We start from the raw sequence: 19,164 nt of genomic DNA on the forward strand, positions 1-19,164 counted from the left end.
CGGGTGACAGCAACGGTGGTGCCGGATTCATCCCGGACAAGGCACGCCGAGTCTGTCTCTCCTCCTTACAGCATCATGGAAAGCCAGCTATTCAAAAGAAGGGCAGCATGGTGGCTCAGTGGTTAGTATTATTGCTTTGCAGCACTTGGGTCCTGGGTTCAAATCCCACCAAAGACAAAAATGCGAGGAGTTTGTATGTTCTCCCCGTTTTGCGTGGGTCTTCTCTCCAAGTTCTCCGATTTCCTCTCACTCTCAAAAGACATACTGATAGGGATTTAGATTGTGAGGTCCAATGGAGATAATGTCGGTGATTTTATTAATGTTGCTAGATATGCAAGCATAATAAATAAGAAAAGCCGCAGATACAAGTATGAGGTGATTCTTAGTACTCCTGTCCAGAGATCACCGATGTGGTCAATGGAACTGCAAATCTTTTCACACCAACTATAGCCACTGCCCATTAAGCTCTTATGATGGCCACATAATAGTTAATAATGATTATGCTGCCTGTATATAAAAAAAATTAAGCTGGGCAATGGAGAGCCAAGTGGGATTCCTTTGCATTGCTGATTGGCAGTGGTCATAACCTCATAGACTGGACATTGATAGAACATCTAAAGAATGTCATTAGCATTTAAGATTAAAAAAAAATATTGTCTGTCTTTTAACCTTTTGATTAATCTTTTCTCTGTTCCCTTGGTTTTGTATACTGTACAGTCAACCCAAGTTCTATTTTTTCCCATAAGTAAGGTATTTAGGATTTCAGGAGCAAAAAATTAACGAACTAAATACCTTTTACTTGTTGTTATTATAACAGTTTGATTTCTTGCCTAAATCCTGTATCTTTACACAAAAAAGATTCTTCTATGAATATCATGCTTTAAATTGAATAGTCTTAAAAATAGTTGCTTTGTTTTATTCTGCCACAGAATTAGCAGATCATTCCTAATAATAATTAATTTGCCTTCATCTTACCGATCTCTCTAAATAAACATACAGATAGTACTTTCAGCTTTTATAAAGCAAAGTTTTCATGGCGCTCATTAGTATTTTTTTTTGTTGCTGTTAAAACTTACCACTTAGTACAAGGCAGTCTAAAAGGAGGTCTTTTATTAAAATTAATTGCAAACAGAGTCTGCCTGACCCTGCTGAAAGGTAAGAGCCTTTCATTATATGTTATAAATGTCCAGCTTTGTTATCCAAACACAACAGAAGCTAATGGCTTTTTATAAGTGTCTCATAGAAGACAACATAGAAACAAAGAGAGCTTACTTAACTTTGGTAAATGAGTCCGTAGCATCACGGTTTATCTCAGACATGTCTAACCTTCGCATTTAAACGTTTTATTGAAACTTAAACTGATCTCCAGTGAGGATTTCAAAGCTTCAGCTAATTACACTTGGCGGAGACATGCTTGATGAGATGGGAATAAAATGAAACTTTTGAAAGGGTGAAAAATCTCGGACCATCTGCTAGTGACATTACACCGGGAACAGCGGTGAAGAACAGAAGGGCAGCTAGCCAGAGAGAAAAGGTGCATGATGCTTTTAATTACTTAGTCAATGAAACTATGGGTTTCTGGAAGGTAAAGAATATGAAGAAAAAAAAAGCAACAGTATTAAAAGCTTAAACTGGTATTCAAACAACAAAGGAAATGATTAGGCCTTTCAAAGAAATGTTTACTAATTAACGAGTCTATGGTAATCGAAGTTTGGGACGCCGTCCTTGTTAAGAATATATTAAATTTGAAGATTTAAGTCTTATGTTTTTCATGACAGGAGTACAAAGTGTAATCAGCAGCTCTTTGAGGGTGGTGACATCAGAGCATAGCAACCTTTCATATGGACAAAATTGTCATCATGCAACCCAATTAGGTAGACAAGTTCCGAAACACAAAATAAACAGAGGCAACTATGTAGGGCGTCAGAAAAAAAGGCATGTAGGTAAACCAATTGGTTACTATAGGGAACTTGAGAGACTAGAGGGGAACCATTATTGATTACTTCAATCATCTTCAATATTGACTGCTAAGAAACTGTACAGGAATCTTCTCCAGGAGAACAAAATTGTTAAGAAACAAGAGGGTGAGGAATCCACCAAAATGCCAGTGAAAGGGGTTTAAGGAGAAACAAAGACTTCAGACAAATCCCAAAATAAAAGTTATTCTGTCACCAGAGGAACACAAAAGTCAATATAATAGTACATGAATGGCTTAGTAGAATCTAGGCTTATCAAAAAATAGTAATTACAAAAAACAAACAAAGCCCAATCAAATATGAAGGCAAAAACTGAGATCAGATGAACAACAAAGAGTACCAGCAGTATAAATTGGCAGTAAAAACCATTTCAATTTTATTTAGTCATTAAAAATTATGGGGAATGAATAAGAGCAAGGGACAACATAGCATATAGTATCAGAGTAGTAAAGTGCATATAAGACCTAAATACAGCAGCGCAAATAGTACAGGTACAAGTTCAAGGGATAGAATGCTCCCTGTTCCGCTACATGTCTGGCAAACAAGAAACAAGAAATCACTTACATGACTATGTTGCTTGTATGTATGGCGTCCCCGCTGCCCCAACGCATGTTTTGCTTCTTCGTCAGGAGGCATGTGAAGGGGGGTGAATAACGTTATATACTGTGGGCACTGAATCAGGGCTGGCAAAGCGGGAGGTGTGTAATGATCACATGACTCTGTAGGGAATGTCCGGTCTAAGAAGGAGGAAGGAAGCTTCCAATATTTACGGTGCATATGTTGCTGACGTCACTCATCAGGAAAGAACAACCCCAGACCATCACACTACCACCACCATATTTTACTGTTGGTATGATGTTCCTTTTCTGAAATGCTGTGCTACTTCTACGCCAGATGTAATAGGACATATACCTGCCAAAAAGTTAAACTTTTGTCTTGTCAGTCCACAGAGTATTCTCCTAAATGACTTGGGGATCATCAATATGTTTTTTGGCAAAACCTTTATGTTCTTATTGCTCAGCAGTGATTTTCATCTTGGAACTCTGCCATGCAGGCCATTTTATGGTGGAGTCATGAACACTGACCTTAACGGAGGCATATGAGGCCTGCAGTTCCTTGGATGTTGTTGCCGGGTCTTTTGTGATTTTTGAAAGAGTCGTCTCTGCGCTCTTGGGGCAATTTTGTTTAGCCAGCCAATTTTCGGAAGGTTTACCACTGTTCCACGTTTTCGCCATTTATAGATAATGGCTTTCACAGCAAAGCTTTAGAAATGGCTTTATAACCTTTTCCAGACTGATAGATCTCAATTACTTTGTTTCTCATTTGTTCCATAATTTATTTGGATCATGGCATGTCTAGCTTTTGAGAATCTTTTGGTCTACTTCACTTTGTCAGTTAGGTCCTACTTAAGTGATTTCTTGATTGAGAAGAGGTGTGGCAGTAATCAGGCCTGGGTGGGACTAGGGAATTTTAACTTAGCTTACCAAAGATATGATAAACCATAGTTAATTTATGTTTTAAAGAGTGGCACAAAAACTTTTTCACACAACTGTATATGGTGTGGTAATGTATACTGCATTAGCCAGATTTATTTTGCTTAAGAGCTATGTTATGTATCATATGTACTGTACGTTGCTGTCAGGCACAATAGAAATCGCATCTAATGTGAGCAAAATGCTTGTTCACAGGGTGAAATTATCTTTTGCTGTGCATAAAAAATAATCAGTCTCAGCATTGCACTGTCCTGGTGCAAGAAGAACTTGTACTGCTGAGAACAATGCCAACTATGTGCCCAAACTGGCAAACAGATTATAGTATTAGTGTTTCCATAACTAACCTTCCACTGCCAACACATCCACTATACCAGCATTCATATTATAAGTGGCTGCAGCGATGTAGCTGCATTAAAAAGGCATGAACCACACCATTTCACAAATGTCGCTGATGGCAGTTATTTCATAGAAATTACCCCTATTCAGCATCAATAAAGTCTAAGTAAGATTGTGGTTTATTCTATGTTGATGCTTTTATCAAACAGGGTTTAGGTGAAAAGTGCATATTGAAAAGACTTGAGACATCTGTGTTGCTATAGTAGATTATTATATGCTACAGATTGGTACCCACAGACATAAGAATGTCTGTGAAATATGCCAAAGAAATGTAAATCAAGGATAAAGTTCTTTTTTTCACACTGCATATTGTAGGATCATTACTGAACACAATAAATAAAAATCACTATTTTAAACTAAAGGATAAACCACTGTGAGTGAATTCAGCAATTCCAATTTAGATGGATATTAAACGAAAAAACTGTTATGTAGTGGTAAGAATTTTGCTGTGTTTCTCCAAAATAAGACAGGGTTTTATATTATTTTTTTGCTCCAAAAGATGGGTTAGAGCTTATTTTAACGGGATGTTTTATTTTAACCCCTTCAAGACGCGGCCCTTTTTCACTTTTGCGTTTTCGTTTTTTGCTCCCTTCCTTCTCAGAGCCATAACATTTTAGTGTTTCCGTCAATATAGCCATGTGAGGGCTTATTTTATGCAGGACAAGATGTACTTTTGAACGACACCATTGGTTTTACCATGTCTTGTACTAAAAAATGGGAAAAAAATTCCAAGTGTGGTGAAAGTGCAAAAAAAAGTGCAATTTTTTGTTTGGCTTTTTTGATAGGTTCACTAAATGCTAAAACTGACCTGCCATTGTGATTCCCCAGGTCATTACGAGTTCATATATAATAAAACCTGGCACTCAACTTTTTTTTAGAGATGATTTTTTATTCCAAGCGGAAGTGTAGTAACAGCAATATTCCAAGCGGAAGTGCAGTAACAGCAATGCCTCGGTTTATACAGTTCCATAATAAACCAGGATGTGACTACATGACTTACATAAGAAGTGTTCCTGTGTCTACCTTTGAAGGCAATATAGATATATATATATATATACAGTACACACACATGTATACACACACTGCACATACAGTACATACCAGCCTGTCTTTCTTCAGTTCCTCTCGACCCCTGCAGTGATGAGACTTTTGGCGACATCATGATCACATGACCGTGATGTCACCAAAGGTCTTTAAGTAGTTTTAACCTTGGAATAGGGGCCCCTAAGAGAGTGAGAGCCCTGAGAAATAGCCCTTTTTTCCCCCTAACACTGACCCTGCATTCCAGCATGTCTCCTGTTAGGTTCCTCTAGACACCTGCAGTTAAAAGACATTTGGTGAGAACATGACCACATGATTGTGAAATCACCAAAGGTCCATAACCAGTCTTAACCTTAGAATAAAACACTGAGGACCACCAAGACAGTGAGGGCCTTGGGAGTCTGTACTGTTTTACTACCCCTTAAAGCTGGCTCTGACTGTAACTAGGGCTTATTTTCGGAGTAGGACTTATATTTCAAGCATAGTCCAAAATAAAGTTAATTTATGCTAGGGCTTATTTTTGCGGAAACATGGTAGATGTGATGATTCCAGAAAGCTGCAAATGAAAAAATATTATGTGAAATTAAGATGAATGTTCAAAGTGAAAGAAAAAACTGTATTTTACTAATTTTCAATAGCTAAAAATTACACCTAGTATAGCTTTCTAGTTAATCCTAACTTTATATAAATCATGATTTTATACAAAAAGATTGACTCAGTGCTGCATTCGTGTAAAATATAACTCACAAGAAACTGCCCTCAGTAGTATACCCCTAAACCAGGGAATCGGGTACCACTAAATACCAAATACATAAATCACATTTTTTTTGGTGATTACACTATATAGTAAATCCCAAAACAAGTGTTACTCTCAAAATAAAATATCATTTATTAAACATACAATAACAAAAATAATAACAAAAAAGTGCAAAATCCAATAAAAAGAGGGACATAGCAACCATAGGAAAACCACCAAATTTCTATAACACTATGGTGTGTCTAAATACAGGGAGAGCTAAATACCACACAGAAAGACCTCTAACTGGATCTAATGGGAAAAATATCATAGCCCATACTAGCCACATAATTAATTCATGTCTGGAACTTAGACTATCATGTGTTGTGGCAGTTACGGCATATGGTAAGGTATACAAAAAATCCTTATGTCCAAAGTGGTAGATGTAAGGGTAAAGCTCCGTAAGATAAAGCAATAACACATTACCATAAGTGTATGGTGTGGTTTTCCTCGGCGTCCCTCTGCCCCGACGCACGTTTCACTGACCGCTTCTTCAGGAGGCGTCAAGAAGCCCTGTAGAAGTCCTGAAGAAGCGGTCAGTGAAACGCGCGTCGGGGCAGAGGGACGCAGAGGATAACCACACCATACACTTCTGGTAATGTGTTATTGCCTTATCTTACGGAGCTTTACCCTTACATCTACCACTTTGGACATAAGGATTTTTTGTATACCTTACCATATGCCGTAACTGCCACAACACATGATAGTCTAAGTTCCAGACATGAATTAATTATGTGGCTAGTATGGGCTGTGATATTTTTAGGTAGAGGTCTTTCTGTGTGGTATTTAGCTCTCCCTGTATTTAGACACACCATAGTGTTATAGAAATTTGGTGGTTTTCCTATGGTTGCTATGTCCCTCTTTTTATTGGATTTTGCACTTTTTTGTTATTATTTTTGTTATTGTATGTTAAATTAATTTTTAATTTATGTTTAATAAATTATATTTTATTTTGAGAGTACCACTTGTTTTGGGATTTACTATATAGTGTAATCACCAAAAAAATGTGATTTATTTATCCGTGTAAAATAGTAAATTCTTATTGTTTTTCTCAATGGATCTAGGCCTTTAAAAGTTTGTACTCATTTTTCTTTTTTTTTTTGCAGTGAGTGATTTGTGACTGCTATAAATAATAATACCGCATAAACTCGAGTATAAGCCGAAAAAGTCATCACTCGGCCCCTCCGTGCGCCGCCTCCTGTGCCTTCATTAATGTCCCCGACGCCTGCGCTGTAAGTTCCTTTTTCAAGCATGCGCAGTTTGTTCTGCCCTTCTCCTCACATCACATGATGGGAACTTACAGCGCAGGTGCCGGGGCATTAATGAAGGCACAGAAGGTGGAGAACGGAGGGGCTGAGTGATGGCTGGGAGGCGGACAGACTACAGGTATGGCAGGCAAATTAAAAAAAACGAATATTGCAGAGTTGGAAGGAACCCCAAATAAAACCTTGACAGAATGCAGTATTAGTGCTGCACAAGGAGGCTCTTTTAGTTAAGAATGCCAGGGGGGGTGTCATGTTCCCTTTAAGTGCCCCCAGACTGCAAGCATTAGGCTATTTGCACGTATTCGGAATTGCCGTGGAAATTTCCGCTAAAATTCCGCAACTCCCTGCGCGGGTAAAACGCATGCGGAATTCACATGCCTTTTTCCATTAAATACTAGCGTTTTGCAAGCATAATTAGCTTGCAGAATGCTAGCGTTTTCCAAGCAATCTGTAGTATCGCTTGGAAAACTGATTGACAGGTTGGTCACACAATCAAGTGTGACCGACTTTTTACTATTGATGCTGCCTATACAGCATCAATAGTAAAAAGATAGAATGTTAAAAATAATTAAAAAAATAAAAATCCTTGCGATGCTCCCAGCAATACCTCGCGACAATGACCCCAGATGACATAGCATCACGCGAGACCGCTACGTCATCACAGGTCATTGTGCAAGGCATCACTGGGAACGGGAGCTGCCGGGAGCGATTCACCACGATTCCGCACAAAGAATGAGCATGCTGCGTATTTTTCTGTGATGTGATTCCACCATCGAAAAATACGCAGCATTAGCACAGCATTGCAGAATCCCATTGAATTCAATGGGTTGTGTTGTGTATGTGTTGTAGCTGAGTACAGTGTACAGTTTGTGTAGTGTGTGTGTGTACAGTGTGTGTGTGTGTGTGTATATATATATAAATATATATATATATGTGGCTTTGTCGCCATAACAGGAGGGGGGCCCTGACACATTTCTTGCACAGGGACCCCAAGCTGTCAGTGTCCGCCCCTGCCCAGGGATCAATTGTACTCACATCTTACAGAAGTGAGTACAATTGAGGCTCTCACTGCCGGGTCAGAGCGACGTGAGCAGCGTGATCACATGATCTAATCACTGATTTCGCTCACTCACGCTGCAGAGGCGAACACTGGTGGTAAGTGCTCCCTTGGAGCAGAAGACACCGAAGAATTAGTGCACGGGCGGGACAATTTGAGTGGGGATGAAGGGATTTATTGTGTGTGGGGAGATTTATAGTGGGGATGGGGGATTTAATGTGTGGGGGAGGTATGTGGACACAAAATGAACAAAGGGGAGATGGGGAAACAGTACAGGGGAATGGGGGGCATATATGAGGAAACAGTATGGGGGATGGGTGCAGACAGTATGGGGAGCGAACGGGGGAATGTATGTGGACACAGTATGAGTAGAGATGTGAAAAATGTATGTGGACAGAGTACAGGGAGTGAGGTGATGGGATGTGTGCAGACACAGTATGGGGAGTCAGGTGAGCAGGCAGTATAAAAGTGAGGGGGTAAATATATGCGGAGACAGTATGGTGAACAGGGGGATGTGAGAGGAGACAGTATGAAGAGGAAGGGGAATAGTGTGAGGAGACAGTATGGGGGGGAGAAAAGTGAGTAGGCACAGAATAGAAACTGAGTAGTGGGTTCGTAGCATGGGGGACAGTGTAAGGGCACAGCCAGGAGGGGACAGTATACCAAGGAGGGGGAGTATGATGAGAGAGTACAGTATTAATACTGGGTCCTATAGGGGGGACACAGTGTGAGAGGACAGTGTGAAGAGCATGTACCATAAGACGGACAGTGTGGGGGTAATATTTTGTGCAAACAATATAGTGAGGGGCAATTTTTTATTCAGGAGCATTTTAATGACACTTCTATCTTTAAGGGCATCATGTGGAGATTGTCTGCAAAAGAGCGGAGAAGATGGAAGGCTGCAGACACGGCTGTGGATGAGAAAACTCATCATGGGGTCTGGACAAGATGAAGAAAAGAAGGAGAATGACTCCAGAGACGACGTCATCTATAAGGTACCTGGATGTAAATGTTATTTGTTACACTAACTAACTCTTATGTTTTTATTTATGTTAGGAGCATTAAAGGGAATGTCCAGGTTTGTAATGAGCCTGCAGTCATTCTTTGTGACTGCAGATTTCTGAGTTCTCACAGTGCGCACTGCACGCTGTCAGGATTCTCTCATGCTGGCGATTTACATACATGCAGTCACATGCTGACTAGACATATGTGGCCTCACTCAATGAAAATTAACTAAGTGAGGCCGGGCACGTCTAGTGGGAATGTGGTCAGAAGTATACAAATCGCATGCTTGTGCTGACATGACTGTCCACCGGCAAGAGAGAATCCTAAAAGTGTGCAGTGCATGCATTGTGAGAATTCAGAAGCTGCGATGTCAGGATTCAGCTCTGCAGGTTCCAGTAGTCGTTACATGGACACGTCACTCATATGCGACTTTCATACTTATGGTCCTGTGACATCGAGCTTCTCTTCTGCTTCTCTCAGTTTTTTACTGAACATTGAGAGCATTAAAGAGAGGAGCTCGTGGGTACAGTGTGCAAATCGCATATGTCCTGTGGGGGGGAGGGCACCAAAATGAATTCTTGCCAAGGGTGCCAGAGAACCTAGATACGCCTCTGCCGGTATGCTACTGTGCGCGACGATTAACGGGCCAGTGGAGGGATGTCTGTGCACAGGCAGTGAGGCAGGGACTGAGAGAGAATGGAGACCCAAAGACTGCCCGTCCCAGTCTACGCTGTAGCATGGAGCCCTCATTATCATAGGAATATGTCAGTTAATAAATTGTTTTTCTAAAGCTTTATAGTGTAGTTTTAGGTCAGGGGGATGGTTAGGGATGAGCTATCAAGGTGCAGGGACAGGTAGTGATGGCTACTTGCGGACATGTGCAGCACTTGCGGTTTTGGACTTGCGGTGAGACAAAAAAAACCCACTGCTAGCAGCGTTTTTTCCATTGCTGCAAGTACCGCATTTATCGGATTGCGGCAAAACCGCAAGTGCCACACATGTCTGCAAGTCCCATCTACTATATAATTGTCTAAGGGTCACTTCCGTCTTTCCGTCCTTCTGTCTGTCTGTCATGGATATTCATTGGTCGCGGCCTCTGTCTGTCATGGAATCCAAGTCGCTGAATGGTCGTGGCAAAACGCCCATGACCATTGTCACTACCAATCAGCGAAGGCCAAAGTCTGGCGGCAATATGGCCGCTCTTTCCTCCTCGCAGTCAGTGCCCGCTTCATACTCCCCTCCAGTCATCCAGTCAGCCCTCACACAGGGTTAATGCGAGCGTTACCGGAGCGTGGTGTAACGCACTCCGGATACGCAGCTATTAACCCTGTGTGACCAACTTTTTACTATTGATGCTGCGTATGCAGCATCAATAGTAAAACGATCTAATGTTAAAAATAATAATAATAATAATAAAATAAAGGTTATTCTCACCCTCCGACGTGCGTGCTGTCCTCGGCAGTGCAAGCGGCAGGTTCCGGATCCAAAGATGCTATGCGAGAAGGACCTTCCATGATGTCACGGTCATGTGACTGCGATGTCATCACAGGTCATGCGCTCATACCAACTCTGGGACCAGAAGCTGCCGCGTGCACAGCACACAGGTGACAGGACTACAAGGAGCCCCTCGGAAGGTGAGTATATGTTTCTTTTTTATTTTTAACCAGTTACATACGTGGCTGGGCAATATACTACGTAGCTGGGCAATATACTACGTGACTGGCCAATATATTATGTGACTGGGCAGTATACTACGTGTCTGTGCTGTATACTACATGGCTGGGCAATATACTACGTGGCTGGGCAATATACTATGTCACTGGGCAATATACTACGTGACTGGGCAATATACTACGTGACTGGGCAATATACTACGTGGCTGGGCAATATACTTACATCACTGGGCAATATACTACGTCCTACGTCACTGGGCAATATACTACGTGGCTGGGCAATACAGGTCCTTCTCAAAAAATTAGCATATAGTGTTAAATTTCATTATTTACCATAATGTAATGATTACAATTAAACTTTCATATATTATAGATTCATTATCCACCAACTGAAATTTGTCAGGTCTTTTATTGTTTCAATACTGATGATTTTGGCATACAACTCCTGATAACCCAAAAAACCTGTCTCAATAAATTAGCATATCAAGAAAAGGTTCTCTAAACGACCTATTACCCTAATCTTCTGAATCAACTAATTAACTCTAAACACATGCAAAAGATACCTGAGGCTTTTATAAACTCCCTGCCTGGTTCATTACTCAAAACCCCCATCATGGGTAAGACTAGCGACCTGACAGATGTCAAGAAGGCCATCATTGACACCCTCAAGCAAGAGGGTAAGACCCAGAAAGAAATTTCTCAACAAATAGGCTGTTCCCAGAGTGCTGTATCAAGGCACCTCAATGGTAAGTCTGTTGGAAGGAAACAATGTGGCAGAAAACGCTGTACAACGAGAAGAGGAGACCGGACCCTGAGGAAGATTGTGGAGAAGGACCGATTCCAGACCTTGGGGAACCTGAGGAAGCAGTGGACTGAGTCTGGTGTGGAAACATCCAGAGCCACCGTGCACAGGCGTGTGCAGGAAATGGGCTACAGGTGCCGCATTCCCCAGGTAAAGCCACTTTTGAACCATAAACAGCGGCAGAGGCGCCTGACCTGGGCTACAGAGAAGCAGCACTGGACTGTTGCTAAGTGGTCCCAAGTACTTTTTTCTGATGAAAGCAAATTTTGCATGTCATTCGGAAATCAAGGTGCCAGAGTCTGGAGGAAGACTGGGGAGAAGGAAATGCCAAAATGCCTGAAGTCCAGTGTCAAGTACCCACAGTCAGTGATGGTGTGGGGTGCCATGTCAGCTGCTGGTGTTGGTCCACTGTGTTTCATCAAGGGCAGGGTCAATGCAGCTAGCTATCAGGAGATTTTGGAGCACTTCATGCTTCCATCGGCTGAAATGCTTTATGGAGATGAAGATTTCATTTTTCAGCACGACCTGGCACCTGCTCACAGTGCCAAAACCACTGGTAAATGGTTTACTGACCATGGTATTACTGTGCTCAATTGGCCTGCCAACTCTCCTGACCTGAACCCCATAGAGAATCTGTGGGATATTGTGAAGAGAAAGTTGAGAGATGCAAGACCCAACACTCTGGATGAGCTTAAGGCCGCTATTGAAGCATCCTGGGCCTCCATAACATCTCAGCAGTGTCACAGGCTGATTGCCTCCATGCCACGCCGCATTGAAGCAGTCATTTCTGCCAAAGGATTCCCGACCAAGTATTGAGTGCATAACTGAACATTATTATTTGTTGGTTTTTTTGTTTGTTATTAAAAAACACTTTTATTTGATTGGATGGGTGAAATATGCTAATTTATTGAGACAGGTTTTTTGGGTTATCAGGAGTTGTATGCCAAAATCATCAGTATTGAAACAATAAAAGACCTGACAAATTTCAGTTGGTGGATAATGAATCTATAATATATGAAAGTTTAATTGTAATCATTACATTATGATAAATAATGAAATTTAACACTATATGCTAATTTTTTGAGAAGGACCTGTATACTACATGGCTGGGCAATATACTACGTGGCTGGGCAATATACTACATCACAATGGGCGTGCGTTAGCGATGTGCCGTCATTGAGACGCGGGCTGCAGCATTTCCGGGTCCGTCACTGCTAGCGCAGATAGAGCTAGCAGATGCTCTATCTGCGCTAGCGCGATGGAGAATGGCGGCACTTGCGTCAGCAGCCCGTTCACGTATGTGAACCCGGCCTAAGCTGCAGAGGGAACCCAGATACATGGAGCGCACCAGCTGATCGGCGCGGCAGTTGCATGTGTCGCGGCTGTGTGTGCTGTGACAGTGACACAGCCGTGATACAAGCAGCTGCAATCAGATGATCAGCTGGTGCGCTCCATGTATCCGGGTTCCCTCTGCAGCTTATTCGGCAAGCGCTATGGCTTGCCGAATAAGCAGGGAAGCAAAGAAATTTGCTCAACTCTAGTCATATTTTCAATGTTGTCCCATGAAAAGATACAATAAAACATTTACAAAAATGTGAGGGGTGTACTCACTTTTGAGATATACTGTATAAAGCAATTACATAGAGAAAATATGTGAAACTAGGGTCTGTCATCTCACATACAGACGATATTGAAGAATACCAGGTATTTTCTTTGGAAAGTGATGATATCTTGAAATGGTATTTGTTATGCATAACAAAAAGCAGATGTGTTTACTCCGAGCTAAATGTATAATTGTGTTTCCCTAATTGTGATAATAGAATATAATTTTGAAAAATTCTGCTATTATCTGCCTACCAGGACAATCCAACTCCAGTCCATTCGGGGGCCGACGGCATGTTATCAAACACAGCAATTTTGCATCGTGCGGCAAATTGTTAATTCTTTGTTAATAGGACAATAAAACTGAGAACACGGAAACTGTAATTAGTGTATAATAGTGCGACCAAATGAGTCTGCAATTCAAGCATATCAAAACTATTTACCTAAATTTAATACAAGAGCTTTAACTAAGACAAAGCGCTCACACTATGGCATGATCGGCAGAATGCATGAAGTCATAATCTCAGCTTCCAATACAAATGCAAAAAAGATAACATTTCAAAGTGATATTTGCAAGCGACCTAAAGCGTATTAACTTGTCCAAGGATTATTGAGGTGTCAATACAGTTAACACAATTTTGTAATTAAGTACATGTCACCATCTTAGACCTGGGAAGTTTATTAGGAGGTTGATGCAGTTCATATCAGAATGTTTGTCAACCACTGATCTGCCTGGTATTTAATGTGAAATAAAAATTGACATTTCTGGGAATTGGAAACCTCAGAATCATTGAAATTCAAGATTCATCTCTAAACTATGAAGATGTTTCAGACCTTGTCATGGCTGCTTATAAATTTTGATGGCTGATTTTTTTTTAAAGCTTTCATATGCAAAATACGACATTAGAAATGCCCTGTCAACATACACAAAGACAGATTGCTCACATTGGATTTAGGCCTCACAGTATTAATACTGTGTTCAAGTTCCCAGTTGGGCAGAGCCTCAAGGCTATGTTCACAAATGGTGAAGAGTTTCCACTGTGGGTTTGGCATATAAAAATCCACAAAACAATCCATCTATGATACGTGGAGATGATGCATTGGAATTGGTCATAGATTTCTGCATGACAAAGTATTGCGATGAATTAAATCTTTAAAAAAATCCTTTTAAAGCGTATGGTCAACTTTGATAGAGGAAAATATGTTGACATATGTTTGTAGTTACCTTTAGTTAATAAAATTGCAACAAGTTTCAGTCTGCAATCATGCAGCCTGATCTAAGTTTCAGACTTTTCTCACATGGTAGTGGCCCTACCTGTAATACAGGCTGGATGTGAGGTCTCTGTATCCAGAGTGCTTCTGCCTTCACTTGCTTTCACGTACCAACACAGCTACAATACTGTACTTTCCTAATTGTGCATAGTCTTTTTTTCTGAGGCCTATGAGATCTTACCTCCCTTCTGCACTGCAGATCTGTATACAACCTGTTAGGGCTGGCGGAACGCACCGAGTATATTTAGATATAATTATTGGTGCATTCCCAGCCCGGGGTCCACCGTGCAGGAGACGAACCTGCTGCTTGCGAATGGCGGCACAATATCGTGGTATAAGCGAACTCTGTTACTTCACAGAATCGCACAGAAGGGAAAATGCTGTGTCCTGTTAGCATCACAGGTGAACACAGCTGCCTAACAGAGCAAAAGCAATTAGTGGTCAGGGAGTAGCAAGCACACAAACACCTCCTCTCTGGTGGAGCCGGAATTCTAATGGCTTTACGTCAGCCCTGAATTCACCATACAAAACTCCTCACCAGAGGTGCCGGTATTCTAGTGGCTTATTTCAGCCGGACCCTGACTGACCACAAGCAGAAAAGACCACTGAATAGCAAAAGCTCATGACATAAGCTGATCCTAGCGCATGGCCGTGCGGCCATGCAATCATTTTATAGCTGCAGCAACTTAAGGACCTTCCTAGAGGACCAATGGGAGCTGCCACAGTACCTGAGCAACTTCAGGACCTTCCTAGAGGACCAATGGGAGCTGCTGCAGTACCTGAGCATGTGACCCCTAACCTCCAATGAGAGGTCTTACCTTGGGCATGATCAGAAGGGGAGAAGCAGGACTTAGTCCCAGAGACATCTGCTTGCCGCTGACCAGTACTGGCTACAATGGCTGAGCCTGGAAAGGCAGCAGTAACCATCCGCACAGTATCAGGCTTCGAGACTCCCCCCTGTGCAGAGGCGGGAACTCGACCCCTAGCATTACCCCCCTCCTAGGCCCCTCTCCTTGGACCTTGCTACACTTGAAGGCCGCAATGAGCAGCGGAGCTTAAATGTGCTCAGCAGGCTCCCAAGACCTGTCCTCTGGGCCTAATCCTTCCAGTCCACCAAATAAACTTTCTTGCCACGTACCACCTTGCACTCCAAAATAGAGTTCACCTCGTAATCGTCCGTAGACAAACCCGATGTCCCGGCAGATGACTAACCATCTGCACTGTATCAGGCTGAGCCAGACACTGAGACTGACGTCTCCGCTGAGCAGGTTCCACTGCGGCTGGAGAAAAATGGGAGACCACAGTGGAGATTGTTCGAGACTCCCCCTGTGCAGAGGCGGGTACTCGACCCCTAACATAACCCTTCTTCTCCCTACACCTTCCTCTTGCTATCTCTTAGGGGCAGTTCATACTGTATGTCCAAATTTTTCCTCTGATCAAGAGGATTTTAAAATACTACACATGGAAAAAAATGAGTGCATACTGCATTGTCTGTATGCATCAGATTTTACACAGAGATAGAGTCATTTTATCTCATGGGCAGAAATGGAGATGTGCCAAAATTGTGCCACATTCCATTGAATGGTGTATTCTAGATATATTTTCCTTTAAGAGTGCAACAATATATGATGCATCCATAATGCAGCACATGAAGTGCCTACATAAAATATGTGGACTCTCCATACCACCATACAATCTACAGGATGAGACTTACCACATGTATACCACTAGACTACAGGAACCCAACAGCAAAGAGGGGCTGTTAGTAATAAGGTCCCATGAGGACTAATCTAATAAATAACATAGTTCATAGTTATCAATTAATGGTTAGAAAGATATAAAGAGGGGTGAGTTCTTGTAGAGTAAAGGACCCTTACACTTGGAGTGGGCCAGTGCATGCACATTCTTGCACAAGAGCCCTCTGCTCACAGTGTCTGTCCCTGACTGGATTGGCTATATGCATGTGGCTCCATCAGGCTGAATACCTTGTCCCTTTTTAGGATGCAAAATAATCCTTATTACTAGGATTTGTTCACATGTATCGGAACTGCTGCAGATTTTTTTGGGTTGGATTTTCAGACATGGAATAAAGCAACAGCAAAGTGTGAAAGATTTAAACAAATCTCTGGGGGAAGTCAATGTAGTGCTTTTTTAACTTTATTTTATGCCATCTCTAGAGGTAAACCTGTATGTTTGATCTCTACATTATTCAGGGTACACTGTGTGATCTGTTGGACATTATTTTTGGCCATAACCTATTTGAGGCTAGCACCAAGATGATGTTGACTGAATTTTTGTGCCTACTTTCAAATAGGCGTATACTGAGGAAAATTACGTCTGTCAGAGCCCATAGTGACTCTGTCTGCATCATTATAGTCAATGACCCCGTCAACACATATGGCAAGATCCCGTTTTCCAGGACTACAGAAAGAGTCACCGATGTAGGGTTCAAACGCAATGCGAATATAGCCTAAGGAAACCTACACGAAAATCCACAGGCTGATTACAAAGAAAATTTGACATGTGAACGTACAGTACTCATACTGAACTAATTAGCTAAATTATACAGCCCAGTTGCAATTAGGAATATACAATAAACTATCCCTAAAAATCTTATATGGAATCCAGAGAAAACTGAAAGGACTTTATAGTGCCCAAACTGCTGTGATACTTCAGAAGAAACTCCAGGTTTTCAGCTAAAAAGATAAAATGTTGGATTATATTATAAAGAGCGGGCAGCAGTTACACTATGGGACTGATCCATCAAACAGTTTGTGTAGAATTCTGTAATAAAACTGTCTGAAATTTGGAAAACAAGTTGCCTAAATATTTTACACGTTTTAGAATTTTATGCAACTTTTTGCCAAGCTCCGACAATTTTGTTTTTAAGCATTTGAGTTTAGCGAGGCTGAGTGCCAGCCAACAAATTGATCATAATTTACAACACAAAAGATAACACAAAAGATATTTTTTTATATAGAGAAAGATGTGTCAAATTAATTAAGAAGTGCGCCTGATAATTCATTTAGCACATCTTACGCCAGCATATGTGTTCGGATAACTACTGCAGTTGGGGTTCAGACGGTATGACATTGATCTTGTGCTGTTGGTTGACCTATTAAAACATATGGGAAAGAAGCTGTGGAGCACCTTTACATTCTATATTGTACGCAGTGTAATTTATCTAAAAATATTAACAAATGTATAAAAATCAGTCCAACAGCTAAAATGTACAAAACTGAAATAAGGACACTTTCCATTCTGTGGAGGTGCGAAAGCTGGAAATTATACATTACTGGACCAAAAGTAGTGCGTATACGTTACCATTAGGTTTGACTTCTTCGGAAGTAGAAAGAGTATTTTTGGAAAAATCTTTGCTTTGAACTAAAAAAAAGTAAAATAAAAAAAAAAATTAATAACAGAAAATCTCAATCAGCAACACAGATTATAATACACGTTGCAGTGTATGGACAACTGATTTATGATCGCATGACAACTGAATTTAGAAGAGTTCAGAAGAAGAAAGATAAGAGTTATAAGCTTCACTGTCAGAATGAGTGCACTGTGTGTCAAACAGAAATCAGTCCCACGAGCGCTGAAGGAAACTCAGACAACATATGTAGTTTACCACAACGCGTTTCGACGGTAAACACCGTCTTCTTCAGGTGGAGACTAATTCTCAGTGACTTTCTCAGTGAACTAATATTGCTGCCAGCAATAGATAATGGAACACAGTGGCCTATAGAAGGCAAACGGTGTTACATTTTTATTAAAGCCCAGTTGCAAAATAGATTTTTAGCCGGAAATACATACATTTAAGTAAAACAAATGCTTGGAAGACGTCTATAGCCTTTAAATCACAGGCTTCTATATTAAGTTGTATTCCATATAGGGACACTACAGGAGGAATGGATACTCGGTCTTATGCCTAGTGCAGGTCCTGAGGTTGTGATTGTTCACAACATAGAGATTCAGATAGCACTAAAGATGGAAGTATATAACGTATAACTCAGTGTATTCGTTTTTCTTGGAGGGGAACTTGAATAAATTCACTAAAGCACTAATATATTCCCACTAGCAGAATAATTTCGCTGGAAGCATGAGGTACAACAGAGAACTGTCTACAGATTAATGGGTAGCTACAGGGAATTTGAGTTCCCTTCATTTGCACTATCTTCAGATTGATCCTCCTGCTAGCAAAAGCAATTCTGCTACTATAGAATAGTATAGTATAGTACCAAATTGGCCAAAGTATGCTATTTTGTGTACCTTTTAAACGGGGGATGCAAAGTATATCAACATGCCATGCCTTTATAGGACATAGAAGGAAAGTTCTAAAATAGACTTTACTGCATAAAACTGTATTAAATACTTTATTTTATTTTATCGATGTTAATTAATCCCAAAAATTCAAGCTACATTTTCACAATTGAAATTTTTGACGAATGTCTGATTTCTCTGGGACCCTCACTGATTAATCCTTACTTTATGAGGACAGTGAGAAGAATTTTAACCCCTTTACCACCATTGAAGTACTTGTATGCCAAAAGTAGTGTCCCTGGTCTTTCATTTGGGCTTCCATGGTGAGTCAACATCTTTCATGGCACTGGATGGTAGATTTAATCAAGTGTCTTTAACCCCTGCATCTCCAAGGGTGGTTTGCACGCTAATGACCAGGCCAATTATTACAATTCTGACCACTGTCCCTTTATGAGGTTATAACTCTGGAACGCTTCAACGGATCCTGGTGATTCTGACAATGTTTTCTCGAGACATATTGTACTTC

At 41.0% G+C, this 19,164-nt stretch overlaps 1 protein-coding gene across 6 annotated transcripts in view; it reads right to left on the minus strand.

Moving 5' to 3' along the window:
* MACROD2 (mono-ADP ribosylhydrolase 2) overlaps positions 1-19,164 on the minus strand; it is a 2,991,260-nt gene that overhangs the window by 45,619 nt on the left and 2,926,477 nt on the right. For all 6 annotated transcript variants that reach the window (XM_069768762.1, XM_069768759.1, XM_069768757.1 and 3 more), the window contains exon 19: positions 17,703-17,762. In XM_069768762.1, coding sequence (XP_069624863.1) covers positions 17,703-17,762 — 60 coding nt within the window. The remainder of the gene's footprint in view (positions 1-17,702; positions 17,763-19,164) is intronic.

The sequence above is a fragment of the Ranitomeya imitator genome, chromosome 5 (assembly GCF_032444005.1).
Source record: "Ranitomeya imitator isolate aRanImi1 chromosome 5, aRanImi1.pri, whole genome shotgun sequence".
Classification (NCBI taxonomy): Eukaryota; Metazoa; Chordata; class Amphibia; order Anura; family Dendrobatidae; genus Ranitomeya; species Ranitomeya imitator.